Source organism: Podarcis erhardii (genome assembly GCF_964252035.2).
Source record: "Podarcis erhardii genome assembly, chromosome: 13".
Lineage (NCBI taxonomy): Eukaryota > Metazoa > Chordata > Lepidosauria > Squamata > Lacertidae > Podarcis > Podarcis erhardii.
In genome coordinates, this window is record NC_138502.1 from 26,587,754 (window position 1) to 26,614,277 (window position 26,524).

The window sequence follows — 26,524 nt, forward strand, 5'->3', positions numbered from 1 at the left end:
GGAAGGGAAGCTAGGATTATTAACAGTATTTTAGGCAACTTACGACCATTAGTCTAATTTCAAAAGCTTTCTGTAAGCAATGAGTTCAGACCTCTGGGAAGAGTGATCTGTCCTTTCCCTGGGAGCCTGCTGGGCAGGGAGGAAGAAAGTGGGGGTTTCCTCCTCTACTTTTTGCTCTGACTCCACACACTATTTCAGCTTGGTCCAGAGTGAGCATGTGGCCCCTGACAATTACCCATGAGAAAAGTTTGCTTGCCCCTGTTTTAATAGTGGCAGGTTTCATTCTGGGCAATGACATTTTTCACAACTTTGAACCTATGAGACAGACTGTAAGTATAAACAAATGAATTTCTTTTTCTATGAATATGCTAACCCTTTTCTATGAGCTTTTGATTCCCCCCATGTTACTCATTTTTACCCAGCATACACCCCATGTTCACATGCTAACCTTGTGTCCCCTCATGCAGCCCTCTAACCCAAAGCCTACTTACCTAAGCCTTGGACAGTTTTGCCCTAAAGCATTCAAGATGGCGTCGGTGATGTTGGAACAGCCAGAGGCGCACAGAGACTGTAACTTGTGGCACCCTCTACATATTGTAATGAGGCCATCGTCTGTTATTTGCTACAGAAGGAGAGAAGGGAATCAAAGTCATTTGTAGTGTGCGGCAAAGTTTTGGTCTGTTTCGCCTGGCGCATGAAACCCACAGGTCAAAGCAAACCATTGTTTAATGTGAATGAGCAGAATGCTGGTGCCCACTGCTCATAAATTCCCGCAGCGTGCTGTGGACAAAACAATCTGTATGTTTGTCATGCTGTCTAAACCCAGGCTAAAGGTTGGTTTCCACCAAACAAACCACAAGCAGTCAGTCAAGAACAAATTTTGGTACTGCTTATTACTTTGCTGGGTGGAAATCAACCATTAACCAGGGTCCAGAAGACAGGAGAAGCCAGACTCTGGCATGTTTTGTCCACAACGGGGCAGCAAAGGTTGTGGGGGAGGAGCGCAATAGGAACCAGAATGCTGCTCATTCCCATTAAACCACAGTTTGTTTTAAACTTTGGTTTGATATGACATTTGAACTGGGCTCCAGGGTGGGAGAACCCTTCTGAGTCCTAAAATTACATGTTAAGTATTATTTGGTAAACTCATTTTAGCAACTATCACGTGAAAAAGCAGGATGCCAACAGCACACAGGCTATCAAAATCTGTTCCTTTTTTGGGCTTAACATTCCATTTTTGGCACCACCACAAAATGGTACAGGATATTTTCTCGCAAAAATGTACTTCCTCTTCCAACTTTTTAAAAATACACATACACAGAAAGTTAAATACGGAGACAAGAAAGCATTCCAACCTGACCAAAAGAATCTTTTCCAGCTTGTCCTGCAAACAAAATTTGAAATGCCTCCCGGGCAAGGGTGAACTCGGACCAGATAGATTTGTCACATTAAATGCTAACACTAGGAGAGTTCTTTACTATATCCAGAAAGTATCCACTGAATGGTCTAGGGTGGTGATATGGTTGCCAACTTGAGATTTTAAAAATATCCAGTCAGTGAGTGGTGTTGGCAAGCTCCTAGTGATCTGAGGGTGGAGCCCATTGGATTTTGTAAGGCCAGAGCAGAGTCAACAAGGTGCCCTCAATATGTTATTGGACTGTAACTTCCAGCGTGCTGGTAGAGCATGAGACTCTTAAATGGAAAGAGCTCTCTTCCAATATCCTTTATTCCCCCCCACAGGAACTATACAGGGGAATATCACGGTTTTAGGAAGCCTTCAGTGGCTTTGGGGCACCATGGAAATTCTAATAACGTCTGTATGCCTAGCATACTAGGGGCATTGAATGTCTTGCTTAACATGTTTGGAAGCAAAGGGTCAAGAATGGCTATAGGCACAGAGACACAAGCAACTACAAAACACTTGCCCATCCCCTCAGCTACTGACAATTTTTATAGCCAAATTTTCACACACATTCCCATCCACCACATTTGGGATTTGCCCCTATGTAATAAGATGAACATCAAGCTACCAGGACTGCAACTACTCCAAGCCAACAGGAAGAGGCATTTCTTGGGGTGAGAGTGTCACTTTGCATAGTTCATGGCCTCTGCATGTTAAGAAAAACAGAAGCAAATTTGGATTTGTGTGAACCAATTACTTACCAAGCAGGTCTGCAAATTCAAAGTCACCAGTTCAGGACAGTGTGCCCCAATGTATTTGAGAGCTTCATCCTCCAGCTAGAACAAAAGTGCAATAGGAGGGAGGGAGGTAAGCAACTTGTTAAATAGCGTGAAGTCATATTTTGGGTTTTCTTTTTCAAGAGTAAAATTACTGAAAATCTGGATTCCCAAAAGTCTCAGTTTTTATTTTAAAAAGAAAGGGGTAGTTTCTCATTCTCAATGACAGCTAAGAGCCCATATAGGTCTCTGGTGTCTCATGTCACCATGGGATCCACAACATCTAATAGGCTTTCAAAGCTGACTATAAGCAAAAACTCCCAGCATCAAGGCTGCCATGAAAGAGGGAAGAACAAGTGAAATATCACGTTTTCACAAAGCCTCCCCCTACCCCATTCTATACCCCCATGAGCACTACACCTTTGTGGCATTGTCGCCTGAGAATTTCTTTGGCTGGGTTCTCAAAATACTTGGCTTCATTATGGAGGTGTTTGAAAATCTCATAGTGTAACCACATGGTTCTAGAATCAGAGTTTCTGAATTTTATGGACTTAAGTGCCTTTAATAATACTAAGAATTTTATTATTTAAACCCTGCCCATCTGGCTGGCTTTCCCCAGCAACTCTGGGCAGCTTACTGTACATATAAAAACGTAGTAAAACGTCAAACATAACTACTTGTTGGTTTCACATAAACATGCTTTGTTTGAAAGAGAAAAAGAGGCTCTTTTGTTAAGGCAAAAAGAAAAAAAAGGCAACACCCAAGTTATTTCTGCTACTAAAGATGCCACGGATGTCCTTGAATCACGGAGAACAGATGGCAAAACAACTGATAGCAAGTGCCTTGCTTCCATCAATATTTTTTCCTTAGCACTCCATAAAAAGGGGGAAAGGCTCAAGCTATTTAAAAAAAAGAAATATGTGTTATAAAATTATGGCTGTGTTTGCTAAACCTCTCCACTAGAACTTCTTTCTTTGACTCATATCAGTGCAACTATAAACTGAACATCCTTTATCCATGTGGATGCAGATACAGATGTGGATGTATATCTCCAGATGTGCCCTGAAGCTCCTGGATGCATATTTGTTTTTGTTTTTTTATTAATATTTATTAACAATTTTTGTTTTAATTACAATGCCAAAAAATCAATACAACATAACACATCTCTTAACATAATTTTCTCAACTTCTTGGACTCCCTCACATCTCCTGCTCCTGCATTCCTGGCTATAAATTTTTTTCCAGCAAATTTATCCCCTTGTTTCTATTCTTATTGTCTAATTTTCCAATGTTATATCTCTAATTTAGGTATCCTTTATTCAGATCTTAAAAATTTAGATATAACCTAAAATTTCCAAAACTTTATCTTTTCTTAAATTTAACTTATCTTCATATTTCTCTTCGTCTAACTTAATGGTGCCAAGTTGTTTTTACTCTAGCATCCTTTTTAACATTCATACAGTTTACAATATTTTTGTAAATAGGTCTTAAATTTCTTCCAATCTTCTTCCACCATCTCTTCTCCCATGTCTCGGATTCTGCCAGTCATCTCAGCCAGTTCCATATAGTCTATCAGTTGCATCTGCCATTCTTCCAGTGTGGGTAAATCTTGAGTTTTCCAATGCTTAGCGACGAGTATCCTTGCTTCTGTTGTTGCATATATAAAAAATGTTCGATCCTTCTTTAACACCTTCTGGCCGACAATACCCAGATGCATATTTGATGCAGGTGAACATCCTCAATCAGAGGCCACAAGTTGTGTAACATGTGGTTAGCTGCCCACAACTAAACCTGGATTGGGGGCCTAGAAACATGTCTTATGCTACTCTATTACAATTCCAAGCTGCTCTAAAAAATCCACAAAAATGTTTGCAAAAATCCAGTACAAGGAATACTGAAGCCATGACTGTGTAAAGCTCCTGTCCTGCAACTGCCTTGTGTCACAGCTATTTTATCATTTTGCCTGGGACTGCTAACAAGGTTGGGATTTTTCCTTTCCCTGTATGAGATGCCACAACTAAGTCATGTGACCCATCTCAAAGAACTGAAATTCTTTGAGATGGGTGAAGCACACAGAGCAATGGCCCTCAACTAGTTGAACCAGGTCCCGCCCAAAGCTGAGATCAGGGGCCATCCTGCCCAGAACAGGATTCAGTACACAACCTGATTTCCAATTCAGTTATCCAACTTGCTATTTTTTACTTTTTAAGCAATTTCTAATTTCAAGACAAAACTTGGAGCATATTTGGATAAAAGGTAGGATTGCAGAGTGTGCTTCAGAATTTCAAATACAGTGGACGCGAGAAATGCTCAGCTTTCCAGTACAGATGTCCAGGGTTTGTTTTTTTAAAAAAGGTTGGCATGGATGCCTTGGTCCTCTTCTAGTCCAACACCTTTAAAAATGACAAATATCCGAGAAGAGAAGTAACCAAAAGTTCCTATACTTAAAAGCCACATGCTATTGTAAGACAGCCAAGAACTGCACGAAGCACAGTGCTTCTGCTCTACATTTCCTTTGTTCAAAAGTAATCTCACAGATTTCCTCCCTTCTCTATCCTCAGAGAAACTCATGTAGTGCAAATTGCCATTATAACTCTTTTGGATAGGGTAAAATAAATAAAGGAATAAATAAAATTTATTCTCTCCTACTGTTCTCCCACTTGCTTCCAATGTCACAGTGTATGAACCACACTCAACTTGATTCTGCTCCAAGTTAAAACAAATGCACTTTAACTCAAGCCTTCTTGAAGTTGCTGTGTCTTCACTGGAGACATACCTGCGTGCAGCCTTTAAGAAACAGAGCTTTGAGTCCACCGCAGCCTCTCACCAAAGCCTGGATGCCATCTTTTGTCACTTGGTCACACCATGATATATTGAGCTGCTCCAGTAGAGGGCATCCCTCGCTTGAGAGGTGAGAAGGGGGCAGAGGGGAAAGGCAGACAAAAATGTTAACTCTTAAGTATAAAAAATTCTTGCTTTGGGAACAAGGGAAATTCACCGCCTTGTTTTCCAGTAATAACACACTGAACTCTGCTCTCTGCCGCAGCTTCAAGGATGACCACCAACTGAAAACTATAGCAGGAATCTGGTTAGAGCATGGTGCTGATAACACCATGGTTGCTGGTTCAATCGCTGTATGGGACAGTTGCATACTTCTCCACTGCAGGGGGCTGGACTAGATGATCCTCAGGGTCCTTTCCAGCTCTACAATTCTATAAATAATAGGTGTGTGTGGCGACAAAAGCCATGTGGCAATAATGCAGGGAGAAAGGGAATGGGCATGTTTGTATACCATGCACAAGGGCTACTGTATCAAAAGGACCTAAACAGGGCAGGGGCTGAGAAGGCACATACAGCAATGCCACAGCGTGTCTCACATCTGAATCAACAGCAAGGATAGACCATTCCATTTCTTGGATGTCAGCCTTCTGTGGCTTCCGCACTACTAGCATTGTTGATATCGCCTGGTCCACGACTAATTGGGAAGCTCATTCTTTCCCTCTGACTCTGACCCCATGGGACCAGAAAACAGCCCAAGCTTGTACTGATTGTCATCTTATGCCCAGTCTTCCTGGAGTGCCCCAAGTCAGACTAACCAAGAAAGAACAAGGTGTGCCTCTACCGCACCCGCCCACCCCTGTTCCAATTCTGGTCAGCTGCTACACCACTGACACCGTGAGTAAAATGAATGGTAAAATGAAGCAGGGGTTTCCATCGCAAAGAAATGTGGTATTTTTACATCAGGGTGAATAAGCTTTATAAAGAGCTACACTCACCTCAGTGCTTTGAGGGACAGGTTGGTTATTGAAGTGCAGGAAGCTAGATCAAGATGTCGGAGTTTGGAGCAGAACTTACTAAGGCTAGTACATGTCCTGGAAGAGAATAGGACACACATAGGTTCACTGCTCTGTCATTATTATTTTTTAAGTAGAAGACGTTTAGTGATCATGTGCCTATATCAGAATGGGTCCCTCATTTTCATTGTAGTTGACTGAAATCTATTTCTTTAAAAGCACACTAAGATTCTCAATATTCTTCTTAATTTGGATTTTTCTTTTTAACTATATCATTGTTAAGACGTCACAATGTTCTACAGTTTATATTAAAAATTGAGATATATAAAAATTTGGGTGTAGTAAATGAGAGAAATCAGATGCTCAGCACATCTGGCCCAGCCTAACCATGTGCCCTCCAAGCTTGGCCTCTGATCCTTGCCTGTCTAATATATACATAGGGGACCACTACAGATTTGTTGAAGGCGATGCAAAGGTAAGGAAGGACTTGCTGCACCAAGTTTAAGTTGGTGCCGCCCCCTACAGTGGGACAGGGGTCCCTTGGCAATTAGCCCTTTCTAGCTACCCATTCACAATAAGAACGGATATACTCTGACAGCATTTGAGCAACAAAACATGCAACCAAGAAAATGGGGGATAGTGATTAAAAAGAGCTAAAGAAATACCGCGGAGAGCTGAAATAAATGCCACTTACGCATCTGTAATCTTGGTGCAGCCATTCAAGTTCAACACTTCAATATTTCTGCAGTTCTGTGCAAATGTCCTTCATGACAGAAAAAAGTACAGTGCTTTTCAGGCTTTTAATAACATACATTTTAAATCAGTGGCACCTGACATATTTAAAAGGTCTTACAAACCGAGGGGCAATTAAAGAAAATAATGCAGATTTGGGGTTGGTTTGTTTTTTTAAGTGATACATTGAGAAAATTTAGGGACGATACCCAGCTTAAAAAGAAAAGAGAAAACACCATTCACAATCTATTTCATGTGTTGGCTGTGATCAAGATGGTAATGTACATGTGGATCTCCCACTGCTAACTACAGAAGACAAGGCTGTACATACATACTAGGGTGCTTTCATCAGTGTACACTAGCTGTAGCTTATAGGTGTGCAAGTGCCAGGCAGGTAAGTACATGCATCAGTTCCCCTTGCTGGATCTCCAAACTGCTTTCTAACATTGCCTGGAAAATGGTCCAGCATAAAGAGAAACCCCAGTGAACAGATGTTAAATGTTGGACTGGGACTGGGAGACCAGGGTTCAAATCCCTGTTCAGCAATGATGCTCATCAGGTGACCGTAGGCCAGTCACTGTCCAGCCTACCTCACGTTCTTGAGAGAATAAATTGGGGAAAGCCATGAACACTGGCCTGAGCACCTAGGAGGGAGATGAAAACCTAACTCTTAACAACAACACCTCCTCCTCCTCCTCTCTGAGCATCAGGAGAAGAGAAAGATTAAGTGTTTTATAGCTGTGCTGCCAACATTCTGCTCTCTTTCCTTGAAGGAGAATCTTTGCTGTCACCATGCAATGTACCAGAAAAAGTGCAATGCACATAGCCCGCATTTCAAGTAACAAAAATACCACAACGCTATATCCTATTTTAATTCTTCACAGTCTTTATCTTATCATCCTTACAATGATCCTTCCTGTGAAGGCACTTATGAAGTGAAGGCACTGTGAAGGCACAGATTATGGTAAGCCATAATCAATGGTTTACTGTGAACACAGAGGTGCCTCTTGCTTCATTCTTCCCCTTGTGCAGGGCGGGTGCAACAAACCACAATCCCAGGCTTAGAGCCCTGTCCAAACCAGCCACAATCCTTGGCCAGAGATCATGGGGTTTGTTGCTCGAGCTCACACTAGGGAAGTAGGAGCAATCCCTGCACATTCACAGGCAAACCATTAACTATGCCTCAGTTTACAGACTATGGAACTTAACTTCTAGGTTAGATTCAGACAGCTGCCCAGTTCAGATGTCAGAGTCAAGTCACATTTTGATCATCAGAGATGTGCTGTGGGCTTGAGTAGTCTCTCCAGTTTTCTGATACCATGATACCCTAAGCTGGGGAGAGAAATGAGCAGAGGAGCTGTAGAACGTTCCTGACAGCCAAGCCATGATTAGGCTGTGGTGTCCGAACTACTACACCAGTGTGCATGGGGGATGTGTTTGGGTCTCCTGAATCTCACTTTTGATAGGTATAATTCCCTCCAAATCTGTTATGGGAGGACTGGTGGTGCAGGCCTATTTTGAGCAGGTACCAAAGCCATGTCAAGAAACCAAGCATCTGCTGCGCAACCATTAGGCAGATCTTCGCCCTATTGTGGTGTTGCAAGAGAACATTTACTTCTAAATAATAACCACCATCACCTCAGAAAGAAGGGGAGACACATCTACACATAGCCGAGTGGCTGTGGAAGCACAGTGATCTCAATGGTGAAAACCAGGAAGAGCTCAACACCTTGAGAAACAGACAGACACTCTCTGAGCAAACTGAACTATCAAGAGCAAACATACACACTCTCATGACTGTCTGGCAGGAAGGGCAAAATGAATAGGCCACTTTACCTAAGTGCCTATACTAGGTTATTAACAACAGATTATTAGCAATATATAAAAATAATTAGCAGTTCACCTGTCAGGTAAGGGCCCTGAGTGGTCAAGCTGATAAAGCATGCACTCCTCTTGCCTCTGGTAGCAGAGCTCTGCAAAGCCCTGGGACAAGCTCTAGTCCTGTCCCATGATACTCAGCAAGTCCATGTCTTTCTGGAAGGTTTTGGAAGTGGTCTGGGCAACATGCATCTTGGATTGTTCTATACTACATTTCCATAGGACTTTAGAAGCAACATGATCCGAAAAAGAAATAAAGGAAGTTATAAGGAAACTAAAGGGGGGGGGGGAAGCCCCAGGAGCAAATGGACTGGGAACGGAATATTGTAAAGTATTTAAAAATATACTGGTTTCTAAATTAAATGTTTTATATAATTCAGTAATAGAGGGTGAGAGGATCCCTCCATCGTGGGAACAATCAATAATTATCTTAATTCCAAAACCAGGAAAACATTAGGGACCCAGGATCGTATAAGCCGATTTCCCTAATAAATCAAGATGCTAAAATATTGATCACAATAATGGCAAAAAGGATGAATAATTTTATTTATAAATAAATGAATAAATGAATGGATGAATGTGGCTTTGTGGCAGCAAGACAGATGTCTAGTTTAATAGGAAGAGTGTTGAATAAAATAGATATAATAAGAAGAAATAAACTGAAAGCTGGTATAGTAGCATTGGATATTTTAAAGGCTTTTGACTGTGTAGAATGGCTGGCGTTAAAAATGATTATAGAAAGCTTAGGATCTGGAGAATGATTTAAGGGATTAATCCATCAATTATATCTGAGGAACAAGGAATATGTTGTAGTGAACGATAATATAACAGAACAAATAACACTAGCCCAAGGTACAAGGCAAGGATGCCCTCTTTCCTTAATTTTTACTTGTATTGGTCATTGAAACTCTGGCCAATGTAACTAGAGAAGACGGAAATACAAATTGAATATGAAATAATGGAAAAGAAAAAAATAAACTTATTTGCAGATGACACCTTGCTAACAATTGAAAATCTGTTGGAAAATCTGTAGGTAATAGAGGAACGTTTGAGAAAAAAAAAGGACAAATAATAGGGTCGCGAATTAATTGGTTCAAATAAGAGATGTTATTTAACTACGATTAAGAGGAAAAATGAAAATTCTTGAAGGAAATAAAATTAGATATAAAATTAAGAAATGTAATAAAGTACTTGAGAATAACAAGAAATTTTTAAAAAAGGAACAAGAGAATCTTAACAAATTAAAGAAGGAAATTAAGGGAAAGCTGGAGGAATATAAAAAAAACTTTCATGATTTGGAAGAATAGCGATAATTAAAATGAAATTTTTGTCTAGAATATTTTTTTTTATTTAGAATGTTACCAATTAAGGTATTGGAGACAGAGATAAAGGGTTGGCAAAGTATGATTAATACATTTTGTAATGGGATAAGAAGCCTAGAATTAATAAAAGAAGATGGTACAACCCCCAGAAAACAGGTGGACTGGGCCTCCCCAACATATATAGCAAATCAGTTAAGATATATCATAGATGTGACAACAGAACAAGGAGAGTTAGAATGGTTAGAGAGCGGTACACATGGAATGAAGGAGAAGTTCGTGAATATATTTTTTAGCTACCCAAATAGGCAAGGGTGGCAGAATATTGAAAATCCCTTCTTAAGAAACATCATTGAGAGATGGGCAAAATATAAAGGAAAATTGATACCAGTAAATTCCCCACTAACTCCGGTGGTGATGACAGAAGACTTCCCAGTAAATTAAAAAAAGGAAACTGAAAAAGAAGCAAAAGAAAAGCAAATAGATAAAATAAAGAAATGGGTGGAGAAAATGAGAAGAAAAGAACAAATAAGAGAAGCTCTAAAAGGAAGTAAAATAAGTTGGTTTAACTGTATACAACTGGAGCAATGGACAAAGAAGTGGTTATGAGAAAACAAGAACTGCAAAGAACATACAATTTTATAAAAATGATTATAAAAAGAGGAGATAAAGAAGAAAATATAGTTTTAAAAGGAGAAACCAGTGAAATTTATAAAATTTTAGTAGAAATGGAGGATGAACAAGATCAATTAAAAGAGGTGTGAGAAAAGGAGATAACAGGGCAGATAAATAGTCAAAGCTGGGGGTAAATATGGGAGAAACACAATTTGAAAAGGTTGTCTACAAGGATAAAAGAAAATTATTATAAGTTAGTTTGGAGATGGTATTTAACACCAGTCAGATTAAATCAAATAAACAAGAAATATTCAGTGTTATGTTGGAGGGTATGCCAGGAAACCGGGACTTATGTTCACATATGGTGGTGGTGTAAATATGTACAATTTTGGGGGCAAAGGGTGTTTAAGGAGATAATAGAAATCACTGGGTCCAGAGGTAGCATGATTATCCATTTGCAACGGAGTGGAAGGTTCACAGGCTATGAAGGACTTGCTCACAAATTTACTGAAAGCAGCACAAGCTATTATAGTTAGAAAGTAGAAGGGGCAAGGAGAATATAAAATACAGTGGTGCTTCGCAAGACGAAATTAATTCGTTCCGCAAGTTTTTTCTTCTTGCGAGTTTTTCGTCTTGCGAAGCACGGTTTCCCATAGGAATGCACTGAAAATCAATCAATGCGTTCCTATGGAAACCGCCTTCAGACCAGGTCCGGGGACAGTCTGTCCCCCGACCTCTTCTGAAGGCTGGGGGTGGGGGGACAAGGGCTTTTCTTCCCACCGCCAGCCTTCAGAAGGCTGTTCTGAAGGCTGGCGGTGGGAAGAAAAGCCCTTCTCCCCACCTCCCGCGCCGCAAGCTCCGGGGACAGGAGGGCTTCGCTGCCGCCTGCCAGCATTTTAAGATCGCCCCGGGACAGCGGAGAAGTCTCCGCTGTCCCGGGGGCTTTTAATGCCGACCCCCAGCATTTTAAAAGCCCCCGGGACAGCGGAGGTCTTCTGAGGGCAGGCGGTGGGCGAAAGTCTTTGCTCCCCCCCGCCTGCCTTCAAAAGCCGTCCAGGATAGCGGAGAAACGCGCTTCTCCGCTATCCCGGGAAGGCAGGCGGGGGGAGCAAAGACTTTTGCCCCCCGCCTGCCCTCAGAAGTCCAGGACCTCTTCTGAAGGCCGGCGGGGGGCAAAGGTCTTTGCTCCCGACAGCCAGCATTTTAAAAGAGGTCCCCGGAGATTTCCCTATGGGCTTCCTTCTTGCGAAGCAAGCCCATAGGGAAATTCGTCTTGCGGAACGACTCAAAAACGGAAAACTCTTTCGTCTTGGGAGTTTTTCGTTTTGCGAGGCGTTCGTCTTGCGAGGCACCACTGTAGAAGAATGGTTTGAAGAAGTGTGGAATATAACTATTGATAATAAATTAACATGTGCTATTAAGGTAAGATGGGGAATATGTAGGAGAAACGATTTTGAGGTGATATGTAGGTTTTTTGTAGAATTTGTATTGTTAAAAAGGAAAGGGGTCACAAGAGGTGTTGAAATTCTGGGAGGGTGGATAGTTACAATGGAATAGTCTTAGGGGTGGGGTGCACATTTTTATTCTTATTTATTTATTATTACTTTGTCAAAACAAAATAAATAAAAAAGAAGCAAAGTGAGACCAAATTTGCACAGGCACTCAGAACACAGTGACTTGCTAGAGGCCTTTCACAGAGCAATGACTAGCCTATAGGATAAGTGGCTATTCCTAGCAACTTAGACAAGCTACAGTTTGACTGAGGGAAGTTTCAGTATATTCAAAGGTAAGGCCCTGATTATATGATATCTACAGTTGTGTGGATGCTGGCACCTGGTGGTTATTTGCCATGCCTTCTAAGAGGTCAAGTTGTATGCCTTACAAGGAGTTGTTTGGAAGAAGCTATGGGACAGCAGCAGTAGTGCCACTCCAGACAGTGAAGAGGCCAGAGACCATCTTGGCTGTGAGTCCTGGAAGACCTGCTCCCTGCTTTGCAGGCCTTTTCCCACCTGGCCTGGGAGGGCAGGGCCCTGAGCGACTCCAGCTACAAAAGCTGATGCTGCGGAACAGAATCTTGTTTAGGTGGGGTTGTTGGGGAATTGTTGTTGTTGTTGATGATGACGACGTTATTTTTTTGTATCTTTATCTTGGATCTGATGTGGAAATTATTCAATTTGGTTGTGTACTTTTTGATGTTTCGTTTATTGTTCATGGCTACTTTTGCTACGTCTGTAGTTACGTAATCTTTTATATGTTGTAAGCTGCCTTGAGAATGGTTTTAACTTTGGAAAGGCGGCATGCAAATAAAATGTTTGATTGACTGATTGAAGAAGACCTAAATTAGAATGTGAACACAGGTTTCCTCAATCCAGACTCAGGGACTGAGTGTACGCTGCAACATTTCATTGCAGACACCCACTTCTGTTCTGTAATTCTGTTCAATGGACTGTGATCCAGCAACTGCAGAATCTACCAGGGGTGCCAACGTGAAAGTTGGTGGCTTTCAGGAGAAAATGAAAAGGAAGTGTTTCTTGTCCTTACTCATATATTTTCCCAAGGCACTACACAGTGCTAAACAGCTCAGGTTTGGGGTTAGCTGCCAGCCATTAACCTGAATGCTTTAAGTAGGATAGGTCAGAAGGGTGGAAAACAGAAAAGAGGACATGTTTTCTTTTCTCTCTTGAAACTTCTCCATATAAGAGAGGGATTTTCTCTTTTAACCTCATGGCACACATCCTTTCAATGTTAATCCTCAGTTCTAGGACACTATAAATTGTTATGGACTCAAGCAGGCAAATAATATGTTTCCCATATATTTCCCCATTATTTTCTTTCAATTGATGCTCTCAATGCTCTGTAGGACCTGAAAGTCACTCTTAATAGGTTCTTGTCAATTCATTTCAATTTTTAAAAATTATTTTAATTTGCGAATTATGCAAGTATGCACAACCCCCACTATTTTTGGTAGGCCCATTTTCTAAACCGAAAGAAATGGGACCGCCTAAGTGCGATATCAATACAGGAGCCAATTATTTTGGAAATGCTATAACCTCATTTAAAAGTGGCTCACTGCCCCACCCTACGTATTCAGGTTCTCCGCTGGATAGAAAAATAAAATTATTTGTGCTTTTTCAGTGGCATAGCACTTGACCTCTCTACCTTAATGCGTTGTCTCCCACACCTAGGCATCCACGAAGGCTCAGCTTTCGTAAGAAACCCCCACATCTTTTAGAAATATTCTCCACTACACGCCCCTGTAAAAAGACCAGGAAGAGAATTTGATTGATGTGACCTTCCAGAGTAATTAGCTTTGCTTAACTTTCCATGTGGTAAATAACTTTCTCAATTCTTTAGTAAAAGCATCAACTCCCCCTGCCCTTAACCCACTCCTCCCCTGGTTGATACCCGTTTTTTATCTGACCCTCAAATCCTCCTTAAACTTGTGCATTTAAATTCTGTACTCCAGAAACCTGCGTTCTGTAGAAAGTCTAACATTTATATGTACTTGGCCCATAATAAGCTGAATCTAGGGCAAGGTCACACAATCCCTGTGTGCTGCTCAGATTCTTCTTTGCTAGTGGCAAATTGGTCATCTGAACCTATAGGCACAAATCATGATTTGACATGCCATCATTCAACCCACATTCACGGTTGTTTGCTGCAATATACTCTTTTCCCAGTTTGCGCCTGCAAAAGACAGCCCACAGACAACTATTTTACTTAACAAAATATGAACTGACAGGAGCCATCAGCATGACAGAAAACCATTAGCCAGCCGTGCATAGGGTCCTGTCACCGAGCCACAATAATATTATACTTGGAGAAGTTCAAAGAGCTGGTTTTCTGCACAAAAATCTGACTCGGATTGGCTCCCCATTACACAATTTGAGAACCCCTGGTATGACAGTATAGCTTTAAAGCTCATGCCAGAAGTTCCTAAGTCATATCCGATGGCACAGATCTGACTGCTGCAATGGGAAATTCGACTGAGAAAATAGGGAGCTGCCTTATCCCAAATCAGACCATTGGTCCATCTAGGTCAGTACTGTCTACTCTACATGGACTTGCTGCGGCTCTCCAGGATTTCAGACAGCCCTACTTGGGGTATTTCCCAGCCCTGCTTTGAGGTGCCGGGGTCTGAACCTGGGTCCTTCTGCATGCAGGGCAGATGTTCCATCACTGAGCTAGGCTTCTTCCACTTGGAAGCCACTAATGTGGATAAGAGCCCCAAGGAACCAGAACGGGTTCTTTCCACGGCAACGGTTATCAAATAAAGAACAGATTTTGTGCAACTAGGAATGGACCAAAATATTTTGGTGCCTGAGGAAGGAAATCCAAATGGCATCCTTACCAAATGGTTGTTTGTTTGTTTTTTAACCCAAATATTTTACAATCTTCTGCCCTTAGCAGTACTCTAAAAAGCCCACCACCCAAAATACACTCTCTCATCTATCCTAATGGTGCATTATTCTTGCAAGCGGCCAATGAAGTAATTGCCCAGATCTGCTAAATGGGAAGTTACCACCCCTAGATCTTTCCCCAGTAAAAATATTAACAAGTTAGGGATCCATGTCTTTGCACACAAGTGAGAGTTCACACACCCATAAACCTATGTGCATAAAATAAGTTAGTGCGGTTTCAGTCTCTGAAACCCTGGAGCTAGAAACTAGAAATTAACAATCCTATCTCTGGGGAAAGATGCAAAGGATTACACAGTTTATTACTGATCTTACACAGTGCTGTAATTACAGTTTAACTAGAGAAATTGTTTCTGAACACCACTTAATTATACCTCTATGTCCCTCTGGAAATCAAACAGGTCAATGCGCTGCCAGTTGCTGCCATCCAGGGCCAGGACATTCCACGCCTGCAGTGAAAAGGGAGAAGACAGTGAAAAAAATGTAAAGTGTGGGGAAATATGGCAGAAATATAAAGCAAAACTTGGGTCTAATTTAAACCGACACCAAAGCCGCTGGCCCTTAATGAGGTGCAGCTTCCAGTGGGATGCTTCTAGCAAACCCATGCGTGAAAGGCCCCAACCATGCACAAATGATTTTCAGTGTAGCAACAGAACTGCTGAGAGAATGCTTAAATCATTGTTTGTTCTGGTTGCCATTTCTTTCTCTTTAAAGAACCACAGACAGTTCGGTCTTCCACAATTCTGAAACATGCACACCTGGTGATTACACTCAAATGCTCAGGCTACGGTGCCATACTTTGCAGTGAACGACATGATTGTCTGGGTCCACCTTAGTACAGGTGCTAGCACCCTCTAAAAAACCCCTAATTGTCTAAGTGGTACACAGGCCTACGGAGGCATGAGTAGTTGCAAAGAGTAGGTTACTCTCCAATGTCTTAACCCTATTGGTAAAGAAGAGCAGGTACCTGCCCTCCCTTCCCCACCCTTAAAAGAGGTGACTGTATTGGCTGATGATGCCTTGGAATTTTCTATAGTTTCACACTAAAAAACAAAAAAGCTTTAAAGCACACATTTTAATGACTCACATATAACAAACGGGAGTGTTATATTAAAGTAACTCTATTAACAAAAATAAAGTTCCCTAAAAAGATCAATAAGAGATGTACTTACGTTTTCAAAATTACCTCTTGGCACTTTGCCATGTCATATATACTATTTTGCATTACCCACTGAGGAAGGTTAGAACAGAACAGGCAATGGAAGGGGCCATGGGAAAAGAAGGGAAGCAAAGAACTACAGAATGTGGGAGTCTTGCTGGATCAGATGGAAGGCCCACCTAATCCACATAACTGCTATATAGCTATAGCAGCTAATAAGACCCATGAATTGGTTTATTTTATTTTTTAAAAACCCAATGGCAACCATAAGATAAAGATGCATTTTGTTAATTTTGACTGTCCAGACCACTAATTTCATTAGTGTTATGAGAGAGGAAGCAAAACATCTATCTACTCCACATCATAAATAATTTAAAAAACTCAATTCGCCTCCCCCAGCTGTCTTTTTTTACCCAAAGAAAAAAATCCCAAGGGCATTAGTTGTTTCTTCATAAGGAAGATGCTTCGAGTCCCTGAATATTTTGGGTTTTCCTTCTCCAGTGCTACAATATTCCTTTTGAGATGGGACAATCAGAATGAAGTACGGAAGCTTTGTAAATAGTGGCCATTTTATTTTTGGTCCTTTTCTTAAAGATTCCCAGTATGGAATTTGCTCACTCCACTGATGTTGCACATTGCGTTAACATTTCCATGGAGCTATCCACCACAACCTGAAGATCTATTTCCTGGATAGTCAACAGGTCAGAACCCATCAGGATTTTTTTGCCCAATGTGTAAGAATGTGCCAGTGCTTACTAATGACTATGTGCTGGAGAAACAAGCAACAACCGTGAATTTGCATGACCCACCTTCCTCATCACAGTGATCTCAGTGGTTTAGCTACAGCTTCAGCACTCCCTCCTTCAGAGTTTGAGTCTGAGCATCAGTTCCAGTTAGGCATTTAGTGACTGGGGCAAACTATGAGTTCATAATGTTCTTTAAATATATATATATATATATGCAGGTTGATACTTAATTATTTTGTTAACTAATGGATTGTTATGTTTCCATAATAGCAGTCACATCTCCACCCAGAATTTTTATGATAAACAGATGCACACATATCCTACAGGAGAGAGGGGAGCATTAATCCCCGTATGCCCGACATTTTCCACAATCAAGAGATATGCCAGTGTTTGCGTCTGAGAGAGGTAACAGAAAAATAATTATATTTGACATAGGTTAGGGACCTTCCCTTTTGCTATAGTGATAACCTTTTACCCCATTATTCAGTATAGGGCAGTTGGCAGAAACATATAACATCTCTTTGTGAATCTCTATCCTAGGCTATTTGAAAATCTCAAAATAGTAAAACTCCACCCAGTTAGATTTGGCTGGTCGAAACTAAGACAGACCTCAGCTGGTAATATTACAAGAAAAGAAAAGTTTTTTTTTAAAAAAAAGGTGGGTGGGAAATTACAACCTGTGGGGAGGATGTGCATTCTATGTCTCTGCACGTACAATTAAAGGAGTATCATACCACTTTTTACAGTTATGGCTTCTCCCAAAGAACCCTGGGTAGTTTGTAAATGGTGTTGAGAGTTGATAGGATGAAAAACTCCTGCTCCCTTCACGGAGCTACAATTCCCAGAGTTCTTTGGGAAGAGGAATTGAATGTGAAACCCCTATGACACCTGTAGCTCTGTGAGGGAAGAATAACAGTTTTCAGCACCCCTGACAAACAAAAGTTGCCAGGAATCTTTGAGGGAAGCAATGATTGTTTAAAGTGGTATACTTTAAATATATAGCGCAAATGGGGCCTCTGTTAAAATATTCCTTCAAGCTGACACTTTCTTGGCTCTGGGATATGATGACAAACTGGAGGTGCCCAAGAGACAAGCAATTAAAACCTTACCAGTACTAGTTTGCAAACATTCTTACCCTGGAGACCTGAGCGCAACGGCATAGCGTGACCACATCCAGGAAGGAGAATATTCTGTTAACAAACACATACATACAAATAACTAAACATTAGAACATGCACATGGGATTCTCCTCACAAATTGTTTAGCAACAATTGGTATATTTGGTCTTGCAGCCTGTTTCCAGTGCCTGGGCTCAGCCCTGAAAAATTGAAAGTGGAATAGGATTTAACATTTGACCAGTCAAAAAATATGTAGCAATTTGAACGGTCAAATACCTAAAGCACTCATCTAATAGAACTGTAACAAAGATTGATTCTTGGAATAACAAACAGAAAATAATCAAATATGCGTTGTTTCTCTATTGGGGTTAATTCCTTATTATATGACAACTGGAATTAAGAGATACACTTACTACAAACAGCAAAATCAGTTTACTGTTTAAAATAATGGCAATGAATTCTATCACACTATTTCACACATTATAAATGTCTAACAGCAATATTTATGAGCTCAAGCAATCCTTGTCAATACTGACATGTTTTGTTAAAAATGCAGTTAAATAAAAAAAAAAGCAAAGTAAAACTAATAAAAAAAGCTAGTAGCATGAATACCATATAGCAAGAATAAAACACAGATTTTAAATGTGGTTTGGGATAGAAAAGAGAGGCAGACAGAGATATGATGTACTCAGACCCTTGCAGGACTCTTGCCTTTATTACTGAAAGGCACTAGGATGCAATTAAAATGTAGGCCGTCTTTGTGGAACACTTGACTGTATTGAGTTTGCAGCAGGCACTGCCCATCCATTTTCAAATGCATCTTCTCTGTTTAAGGGCTAGCCACTCTTAGAATTGAAAGTGGAAAAATCTCAGGAAACTGAACCCATTTTGCACCTTTTCTGTGCTCCTGAAGAGTTATGGCACACAAACGGCCCTTCCTTTAATCTCTTAATACGCTATGCAGCATTTACGATACAGACCACAACTGCAACACGCTGGTAACACTACTTCCTTTTGAATGCATTCCTTTTTTCCTGGGATTTATATCCCCTTCTTCTCTCCCTAAACGTACCTGAATACTAGAAATCTATCCTACACCCAATCCCTCAGAAAAGCTTCAACAAGTATGAAAATTGAGAAACAACAAAGATGCTCTAGTCATTAATTTAAATGCATCCGTGTGCTCTCAGGTGGTTTATGATAGGGTTCATTTGCGTTGTATCTCCAGGGATGGGCAGATCTCTTTGGGTTAAGAAACGTATGCAAACTTTCCAAGGATATTTCAAGGACTAAAAACAGCACTGAAAGCTGCCTGAAAGCTCAGTAGGAATGCACTTTTAGCCAAGCCGGAGCAGCTTAGAGACTCTGCAGGCATTGTTTAGTTGCACACCCCAGAGCTGCAATGAACTGATGATGATGCAGCTTCTTCTTGCCAACAGTGAGGTTGGAATTCCTCAGAGCGTTCCTCAGTCTGGGCTAGAACAGGATCCCACAACTCCATACTCCATGAACCTGGCAAAACCATTGTGCATTTGGATTTGATATCCCGCCTTTAAGGAGTCTCAAAGCGGCTAACATTCTCCTTTCCCTCCCTTCCCCACAACAAACACTCTGTGAGGTGAGCGGGGCTGAGAGACTTCAGAGAAGTGTGACTGGCCCAAGGTCACCCAGCAGCTGCATGTGGAGGAGCGGAGAAGCGAACCCGGTTCCCCAGATTACGAGACTACCGCTCTTAACCACTACACCACACTGGCTCTCAATTTGCATGATTCTTTTTGTGCTCTCCCTCCAAATTATTCCTGCTCACCCTTTCTGTAAAGCGGAAAACGCTTCACATCACTAGGAAGTTAGTCAAGGGGAGGGGCAGCGATAAGAATGACAAAAATACAAAAAAGAAGATAATCATGTATTTTACTGGATGTGAAATACATGCAAGTTTTTGATTTACATAGACTACATCAGGATGAATGAAGCGGTTAAGAAAGGGTGGGAAGCTGTTTTAGATATTGGCTTAACTCTGAGCATGAATATTATCTAGAAGAAATGAAAGATCTTTTTACTGAGGTACAGTCATGTTTGTTTTAAATATTTATATACCAAAGAACTTGGAATCTACACACCGGGGGGGATGCGACAGATCCACTCCTTTGTCCCATTATCATCATCTAGACTGGGAGTACTCTACTGCATATATAAACTGTGTGTTTCCAAACCAGAGCACAATAGGTAAACAGAAAGTAACTCTCAGGCCCTATCCGACAGCTTTCCCCTTTCCCAGTATGCAGAACCCTCCCCACTGCCATATATAGCAATCTTGGAGGAGGGTTAGACTTGGCAGGATGCGTATCACGAGGTTTTAAAACTCAGCTCTCTATGAACCTTTCTTTACTTCTCACTCTTCAGAAATTTCCTCTCCATGTATTTATATGCAACAAAGCATGCAGGCATTATAGCACAACATGGGAAGGTTTTAGGATTGTGAGAAAGAAAGCAAAGAAGATGCATTTTTGTACTGTGGATAAGTCCTCCACTGCAGTTTCTCAAATGTGAAAGTGGTTTACTGGGTGCCCACCAGAGCTCAAGAATGAGTGCCTCTACAAATGTTGCTAGACATTTTAATGTGAGATAAACTGTGGTTGCTAGGGAGCAGATCTTTAACAGGTGGTCAGTCAATTTATATAATAATAATAATAATAATAATAATAATAATAATAATAATATTTATACCCCTTTGGGCGGCTTCCAACAAAATATTAAAATACAATAGTCTGTCAAACATTAAAAGCTTCCCTAAACAGGGCTGCATTCAGATGTCTTCTAAAGTCTGGTAGTTGTTTTTCTCTTTGACATCTGACAAGAGAGCGTTCCACAGAGCCGGGTGCCACTACTGAGAAGGCCCTCTGCCTGGTTCCCTGTAACTTGACTTCTCGCAGCGAGGGAACCGCCAGAAGGCCCTTGGCATTGGACTTTTAACATATTATTGCAAGCACATATTGGGCCAGAGCAGGTTGTAAAGCCCCCAAACACAATGGTATATATTGTTTAATAAAGCCTTCAGGGAGAAATTTAGTTTAAAAGTCAAATGCTAAAAATGTACAGTGGTGCCCCGCAGGACGGAAAACTCGCTAGACGAAAGAGTTTTCCGTTTTGGAGGTGCTTTGCAAAACGAATTTCCTATGGGCTTGCTTCGCAAGACGAAAATGTATTGCGAGTTCCTGTGGGGGTTCCCCCCCCCTTTTCTAAGCCGCTAAGCCGCTTATCCGCTAAGCCGCTAAAAGCCGCTAAGCCGTCAATGGGCTTGCTTCGCAAGACGAAAAAAACGCTAGACAAAGAGACTCACGGAACGGATTCTTTTCGTCTTGCGAGGCACCACTGTACCACTACCACCCCAATTACTGCCCCAAACCCCTAGATTTCTATTTGGGTAGTGGCTTCTTCTAAACCATGTTGATCTATAAAAACCAACAATGAGAGCTAATTTTGAAAGGTGCAAGCATTTAATCATACCTACATTTCACTGAGATATACAGCGGTACCTTGGTTTAAGAACAGCTTAGTTTATGAACAACTTGGATTAAGAACGCTGCAAACCCGTAAGTAGGTGTTTTGGTTTGTGGACTTTGCCTTGGAAGCAGAACATGTTGAGTGTGTTCCATTTGTAAATTGAGTCCCCCGCTGCTATGGGAAAGCATGCCTTGGTTTAAGAACGGACTTCCGGAATGGATTAAGTTTGTAAATCAAGGTACCACTGTATAGGCAATCTGTTCTAAGAGAAAGCCCACCTCTATGTTGGCTTTGTGTGCTTGTGTGATCTCCCATCAGCAACACAAAGGCCACCTTGCCATTAGCCATTTGCTCAGCTCTGCTTTTTAAGAGTAATACGATTTCAGTCCCTTGCATGTTTAATTAACCTCCTGACCTCTGTTGCTTAATGCCTCTACTTAAATAGCTCACTTTAGGGGAGGGTGGAATATACTACAGTAAGTAGGAGAGAAAGAGGGACTGATCAGCTCAGCTCCAAAGTGGCCCCAAGCCACAGTAGCGAGAGAGGAATTTGCTTACTGATTTATAATTTCTTTTTTATACCACTTAATTAAAATTTCTATGCAGTTTACAAGAAAAACACACTAACACAAAAAATGCAAACATTATTCTATAAAATTACCCCCAAAACCTTCAAGAAAGCACTAAATGGAAAGTGCCAGCATAACATCATACTAGACATCTGACAGTTTCAAGTGGTTTTTCCATTAGTTTACACTGGGGCTTTTATTGTATTGGGTAATTGTTTTATGATAATTACATAGTATTTAAACTTTTAGCATATTATTTAGCCTTATTCACTGTGTATGTATTGGAGTTTTATAATGGAGTCTTATTTCTTAAGTTTTCAAGACCAGCGATTAGTACAATTGAATTTGTGGTTGTTGTTGATTATCTGAGGATAATTTAATGTTGCATTTCTGGGTTTACATGCTATCCAACAACATGTCCTCACTACAATTACTTCTACAGCTACTATGGGTAACATATATCATCCACCAGTATCATTAAGGTGAAATTCTGTACTAGGCTGATTATGATTATTCCACGAGTATACAGGTCACCAGAGAGGTTTATATAGAAAATTTACATGTTGCATGGGTGTAATTGTTAGGATGACACCAGCCATGCTTCTGAAGTAGCTGGGAAGGGAGAAGAGTTCAGGGATTGTTATTTTTTAAAATGTTGTTATAAGTTGTGTGTCTTTGTTTCTCAATTTGATCCTTTGAACGTACTGTGGTATTTTATGCACTGTGAGATGGTTATTTTTATTGATTATACTTTGGTAATTATTAAATGGAATTGCTAAGGGTGAATTTTTGTTTAATTATTATTTGCTGGTATTTTGAGAGTTAATGTTATTGTGTACTATTATATTCTAATGTATTATTGAACATTACTTTATTTGATATTTTTATTGTAAGGTCAAGTTTTTATCATGACTTTTTTTGTATTGGATCAGATTATTATAAGGTGTGTGATCTTTGCCGTATACTTTGTTGTTGCAAATCCACCTTGTGCATACGTAGTAATATAGAAATTAAAAGTGAAATGGAACGGAATGAAATGAAATGAAGGCAATGTGGAAACCAGGCCTTACTGTTAGCTAAATACTAGAGTTAAATGGGGAGGCCTTTTTAAAAAGGCTTCTGAGTCTAATGTTTGGGACATTGTAGCAGTTGTAGGAATTGTTGCTGAGCAACTAGATGTGTCTCAACCTGCTGTGTTCCAAACCACAGCTTCAAGAGACGTATATGAAGGTCAAAGTTGAGGTAAGAGCTCGCACTTTCTCTCCAATGGCTCTAGATGTCAGAGTAATCTTTTTGTCCTCACCCACGGGTAGAATCCAAAGGGGGAGTATAGCAAATGTTGCATCCCAACTATCACTGGCTGATGAAGGGACTTATTTTACTGGACAAGCATTTTCTAGTCCTAATTTTGTATATTTAAAGGAGGGGGAAAATAATTTCTGGGACTGCTAGCCAAACCACAAAGAGCTGCAGAAAGGTTCTATAAACCTTTGATGTGTGCAAATACTTGCCCCTTCAAAATGAGCAATTTTACAAGCTGTCATAACTACAGCAACCCCGTAAAGGGAAGCTACAAACCCCTCAAAAATAAAGAACATATTAACTGAAACTAAAAATGAAAAAGCAAAAACACCCTTGTCTGGAATTCAAAGAAATCAAGGGGCTTTCCCAGTTTCCTGTTCTGATTATTACACCTCCTTATATCCTGCATTGGAGACTGAATGCTCTCCAAAGTTCCTGTCAGTTTTGAAAACTGCTTCTTGGGCACTGCAGGGAGCCACAATAGGAAAAAACAGAGCCCAAGGGACAACTATACAGGCAGAAGCTCTTCATAGGGTACATTAGATCTTACCTTTGAAACCAAGAGCACTGAACTTTCTAGCAATGACAACATAATGCTGTAGATCTTTGTGTGAGAATGGGAATCTGGGGGGGGGGGCGAATTTTGAATGCTATTCTTTTGAAACAAACAGTCTTAGTGAGCGAATGGGGAGTACAATGGTAAATGAAATTCAGTGTAAACAAGTGTAAAGTGATGCATGTAGGTGCAAAAAAAAACAAAACAAAAAACCTTAATGTGACATATACAGTGATGTGGGGGTCGAACTGGTGGTGACTGGCAAGGAACGAGACCTTGGGGTAGTAGTGGATAGCTCAATGAACATGTTGTCCCACTGTGTAGCACGTCTTAAGTATCTGCCTAGCCTTCCCTTGGACTGACCTGTTTTGATATCACTGCTATATATTCACTTTTGCTCACCACACTCACAAATGGGAATGGCTCCCTCTTCTTTCTCCAATGCAAATATAGCTTCCCAGCCATCTCCAAAAACCAATCCCCCAGAGATACAATCAGGTTGAGATTAAACAACAAATACTTAAGCAACAACAGAAAAAACCAGCCTTTAAGGCCAAGGGCAAACAGACATAGGATTTTCCTGAAAACTGGAGCAGTCACCAACCCCTCTTATCCCTCTAACTGGGAACTCCAATTCCTCAGACCATATGCAAAAGTCAGCCAAACAATTAAACAAACACCCATAATTAAAATCTTCTGAAATGGCCATACACTAAATATGGAGATAGTCCTCCATATGAAGAAAAAAATGAATGATTTGCCCAAACAGAGAAACCATTATTTTCCAAGTGAGCAAATTACCAAACCCACCCAAGCTGCCCTGTTACTGATAGGTATGTGAAGGCAGGCAAAAATTAATTGCAATTTTCCACAAGGCTAGATTAAACAAAAAGCTTTCTCACAAGAATAAGAAGTGACAAAAATCATCATTACAGAAAAGTGCTGCATGGCTTGAAGAAGTGCCTACGGTAAGGGAGCAGGAACCATCGCAACATGATCTCTTATGCAGGGATGGATGCCACTGTTCAGGCCTAAGCTCTGGCCTACATTTAATGGACTGACAACACAGTTGTCCTCTAGTTCTCAGGTGTGCTGGAAAGCAAACAGGTTCCGGACTTCCGGGCTGGCGCCTCCGGTAATGGCGGAATTCCTCTGATTGGGAGGAATTTGCTTTGTGGAAATCCGGGTCTGGCCGCCACAGCGAAGGCGGAGACCCACTGAAAATCACAGGCGGGTGAAGCCTGTGAACGTGGGATTCGGCTGGCACCTTTTGTGCCTCCCCTACTCGCGGGGAAACCCGGTTTTGGGGATCCGGAGCGACGTGGGGTGAGCGGCGCGGTGCTTTGAATTGATCGCTTTTTCCACGGAGTGAAGCCACATAGCTGTTGCCGGAGAGCGCTGACTTTTTCCTGTGGACAATTTGATCTTAAAGCAACTACCCGTGAGTAGAGTGAAGAATTGGATTTTTAAACGTCTTAATTTGGCACCGAAACGGGGAGGTTCAAAACAGGAAGTCATAGAATCATAGAGTTGGGCCATCGAGTCCAACCCCCTGCCAAGCAGGAAACACCATCAGAGCACTCCTGACATATGGTTGTCAAGCCTCCGCCTTCCCCTTTTGTAAATAGACTGAAGCAAAGAGGCTGCAAGCTAAAGTATTGGAAAGCCTACTGTGAAGGACTCAATTTCCATCAGTAAAAAATATTAAATCCCCCTTGGAAGCAGGAGAAGAGGGGGATGTTTTGGATTGTATATGCTTGCAGGACAGAGTGAAGGAAGTTAAAATACCACCGCTCCGAACCTGGAAACGGGCTGCTAGTAAGACTGACGTCTTTTGGAATGCTCATTGACCATGACTAGAATGTTCACTGACAGTTAAATAAGAGAAATACATTGTTTCCAATGTCTCCGTCTGCGTTTAAAAAGGAGTAAAAGTAACTGAAAATTGAAACTAACTTTATTATTTGAACTGTTCTAAAAGGACTAATACAAATAGAAACTGTTTCCCTCTAGAGGAAGCTTTTGAAACTGTTACAAGAGCTGATCTGGGGGAATTTCCAGCTGTAAGATAAAAAGCTGTGAGACTCTGGGACTGACCTTGAATCGGTTAAGAATGTCGATAGAAGAGGCCTTAGCGGTCACATTAAGTAAGATAAGTAACTCACTGGAACAGCTTAACAAGAAGGTGGATGTGGTAACTACCAAAATTGATAATTTGGGACAAAAAGTGAACATCAATACAGAAACTATTCAGAAATTGATACAGGAATCTACTTTGACATGGCAAACTGCGGAGAAGGCTAGGGAGAAAGTTGTAGCCGTTGAACTTAAAGTAACACAGCTGGAGAGAGAGAGAGTCCCAGCCTTACAGATGCAATTTGATGACCATAAGTCGATGCCTTCTACGACTGAATTTAAAGAAAATCAGATTTTGAGGATTAGAGCTCTACTTGAACTGGAGAAGGAGAGTTTGATGGATTTCACCACGCAGGAATTTGCTGATTTTTGGGACTTGGACTTGGGTCAAGAAGAGATTAAAATTGTGAGGGCCTTCAGACTTGGAAGAGGAGGGGAAAAAGAGAAGAAAAAAATAAGAGACTGTTGGAACTACCAGAAGAACCTAGAAGAACAACAGTC

General features: G+C 40.9%; 1 protein-coding gene and 1 long non-coding RNA gene across 4 annotated transcripts in view; one reads left to right on the plus strand and one right to left on the minus strand.

Annotated features, from left to right (window-relative positions):
- FBXL20 (F-box and leucine rich repeat protein 20) overlaps positions 1-26,524 on the minus strand; it is a 68,732-nt gene that overhangs the window by 9,947 nt on the left and 32,261 nt on the right. For all 3 annotated transcript variants that reach the window (XM_081837041.1, XM_081837040.1, XM_081837039.1), the window contains 8 exons: positions 17,974-18,028; positions 15,308-15,382; positions 13,675-13,769; positions 6,666-6,734; positions 5,954-6,049; positions 4,954-5,080; positions 2,164-2,238; positions 492-622 (listed from right to left, as the gene is read on the minus strand). In XM_081837041.1, the coding sequence (XP_081693167.1) occupies positions 492-622; positions 2,164-2,238; positions 4,954-5,080; positions 5,954-6,049; positions 6,666-6,734; positions 13,675-13,769; positions 15,308-15,382; positions 17,974-18,028 (723 nt within the window). The remainder of the gene's footprint in view (positions 1-491; positions 623-2,163; positions 2,239-4,953; positions 5,081-5,953; positions 6,050-6,665; positions 6,735-13,674; positions 13,770-15,307; positions 15,383-17,973; positions 18,029-26,524) is intronic.
- Positions 22,741-26,524, plus strand: part of LOC309327684 — a 28,108-nt gene continuing 24,324 nt past the window's right edge. The window contains exon 1 of the long non-coding RNA XR_014150624.1: positions 22,741-23,271. This is a non-coding gene — a long non-coding RNA (uncharacterized lncRNA). The remainder of the gene's footprint in view (positions 23,272-26,524) is intronic.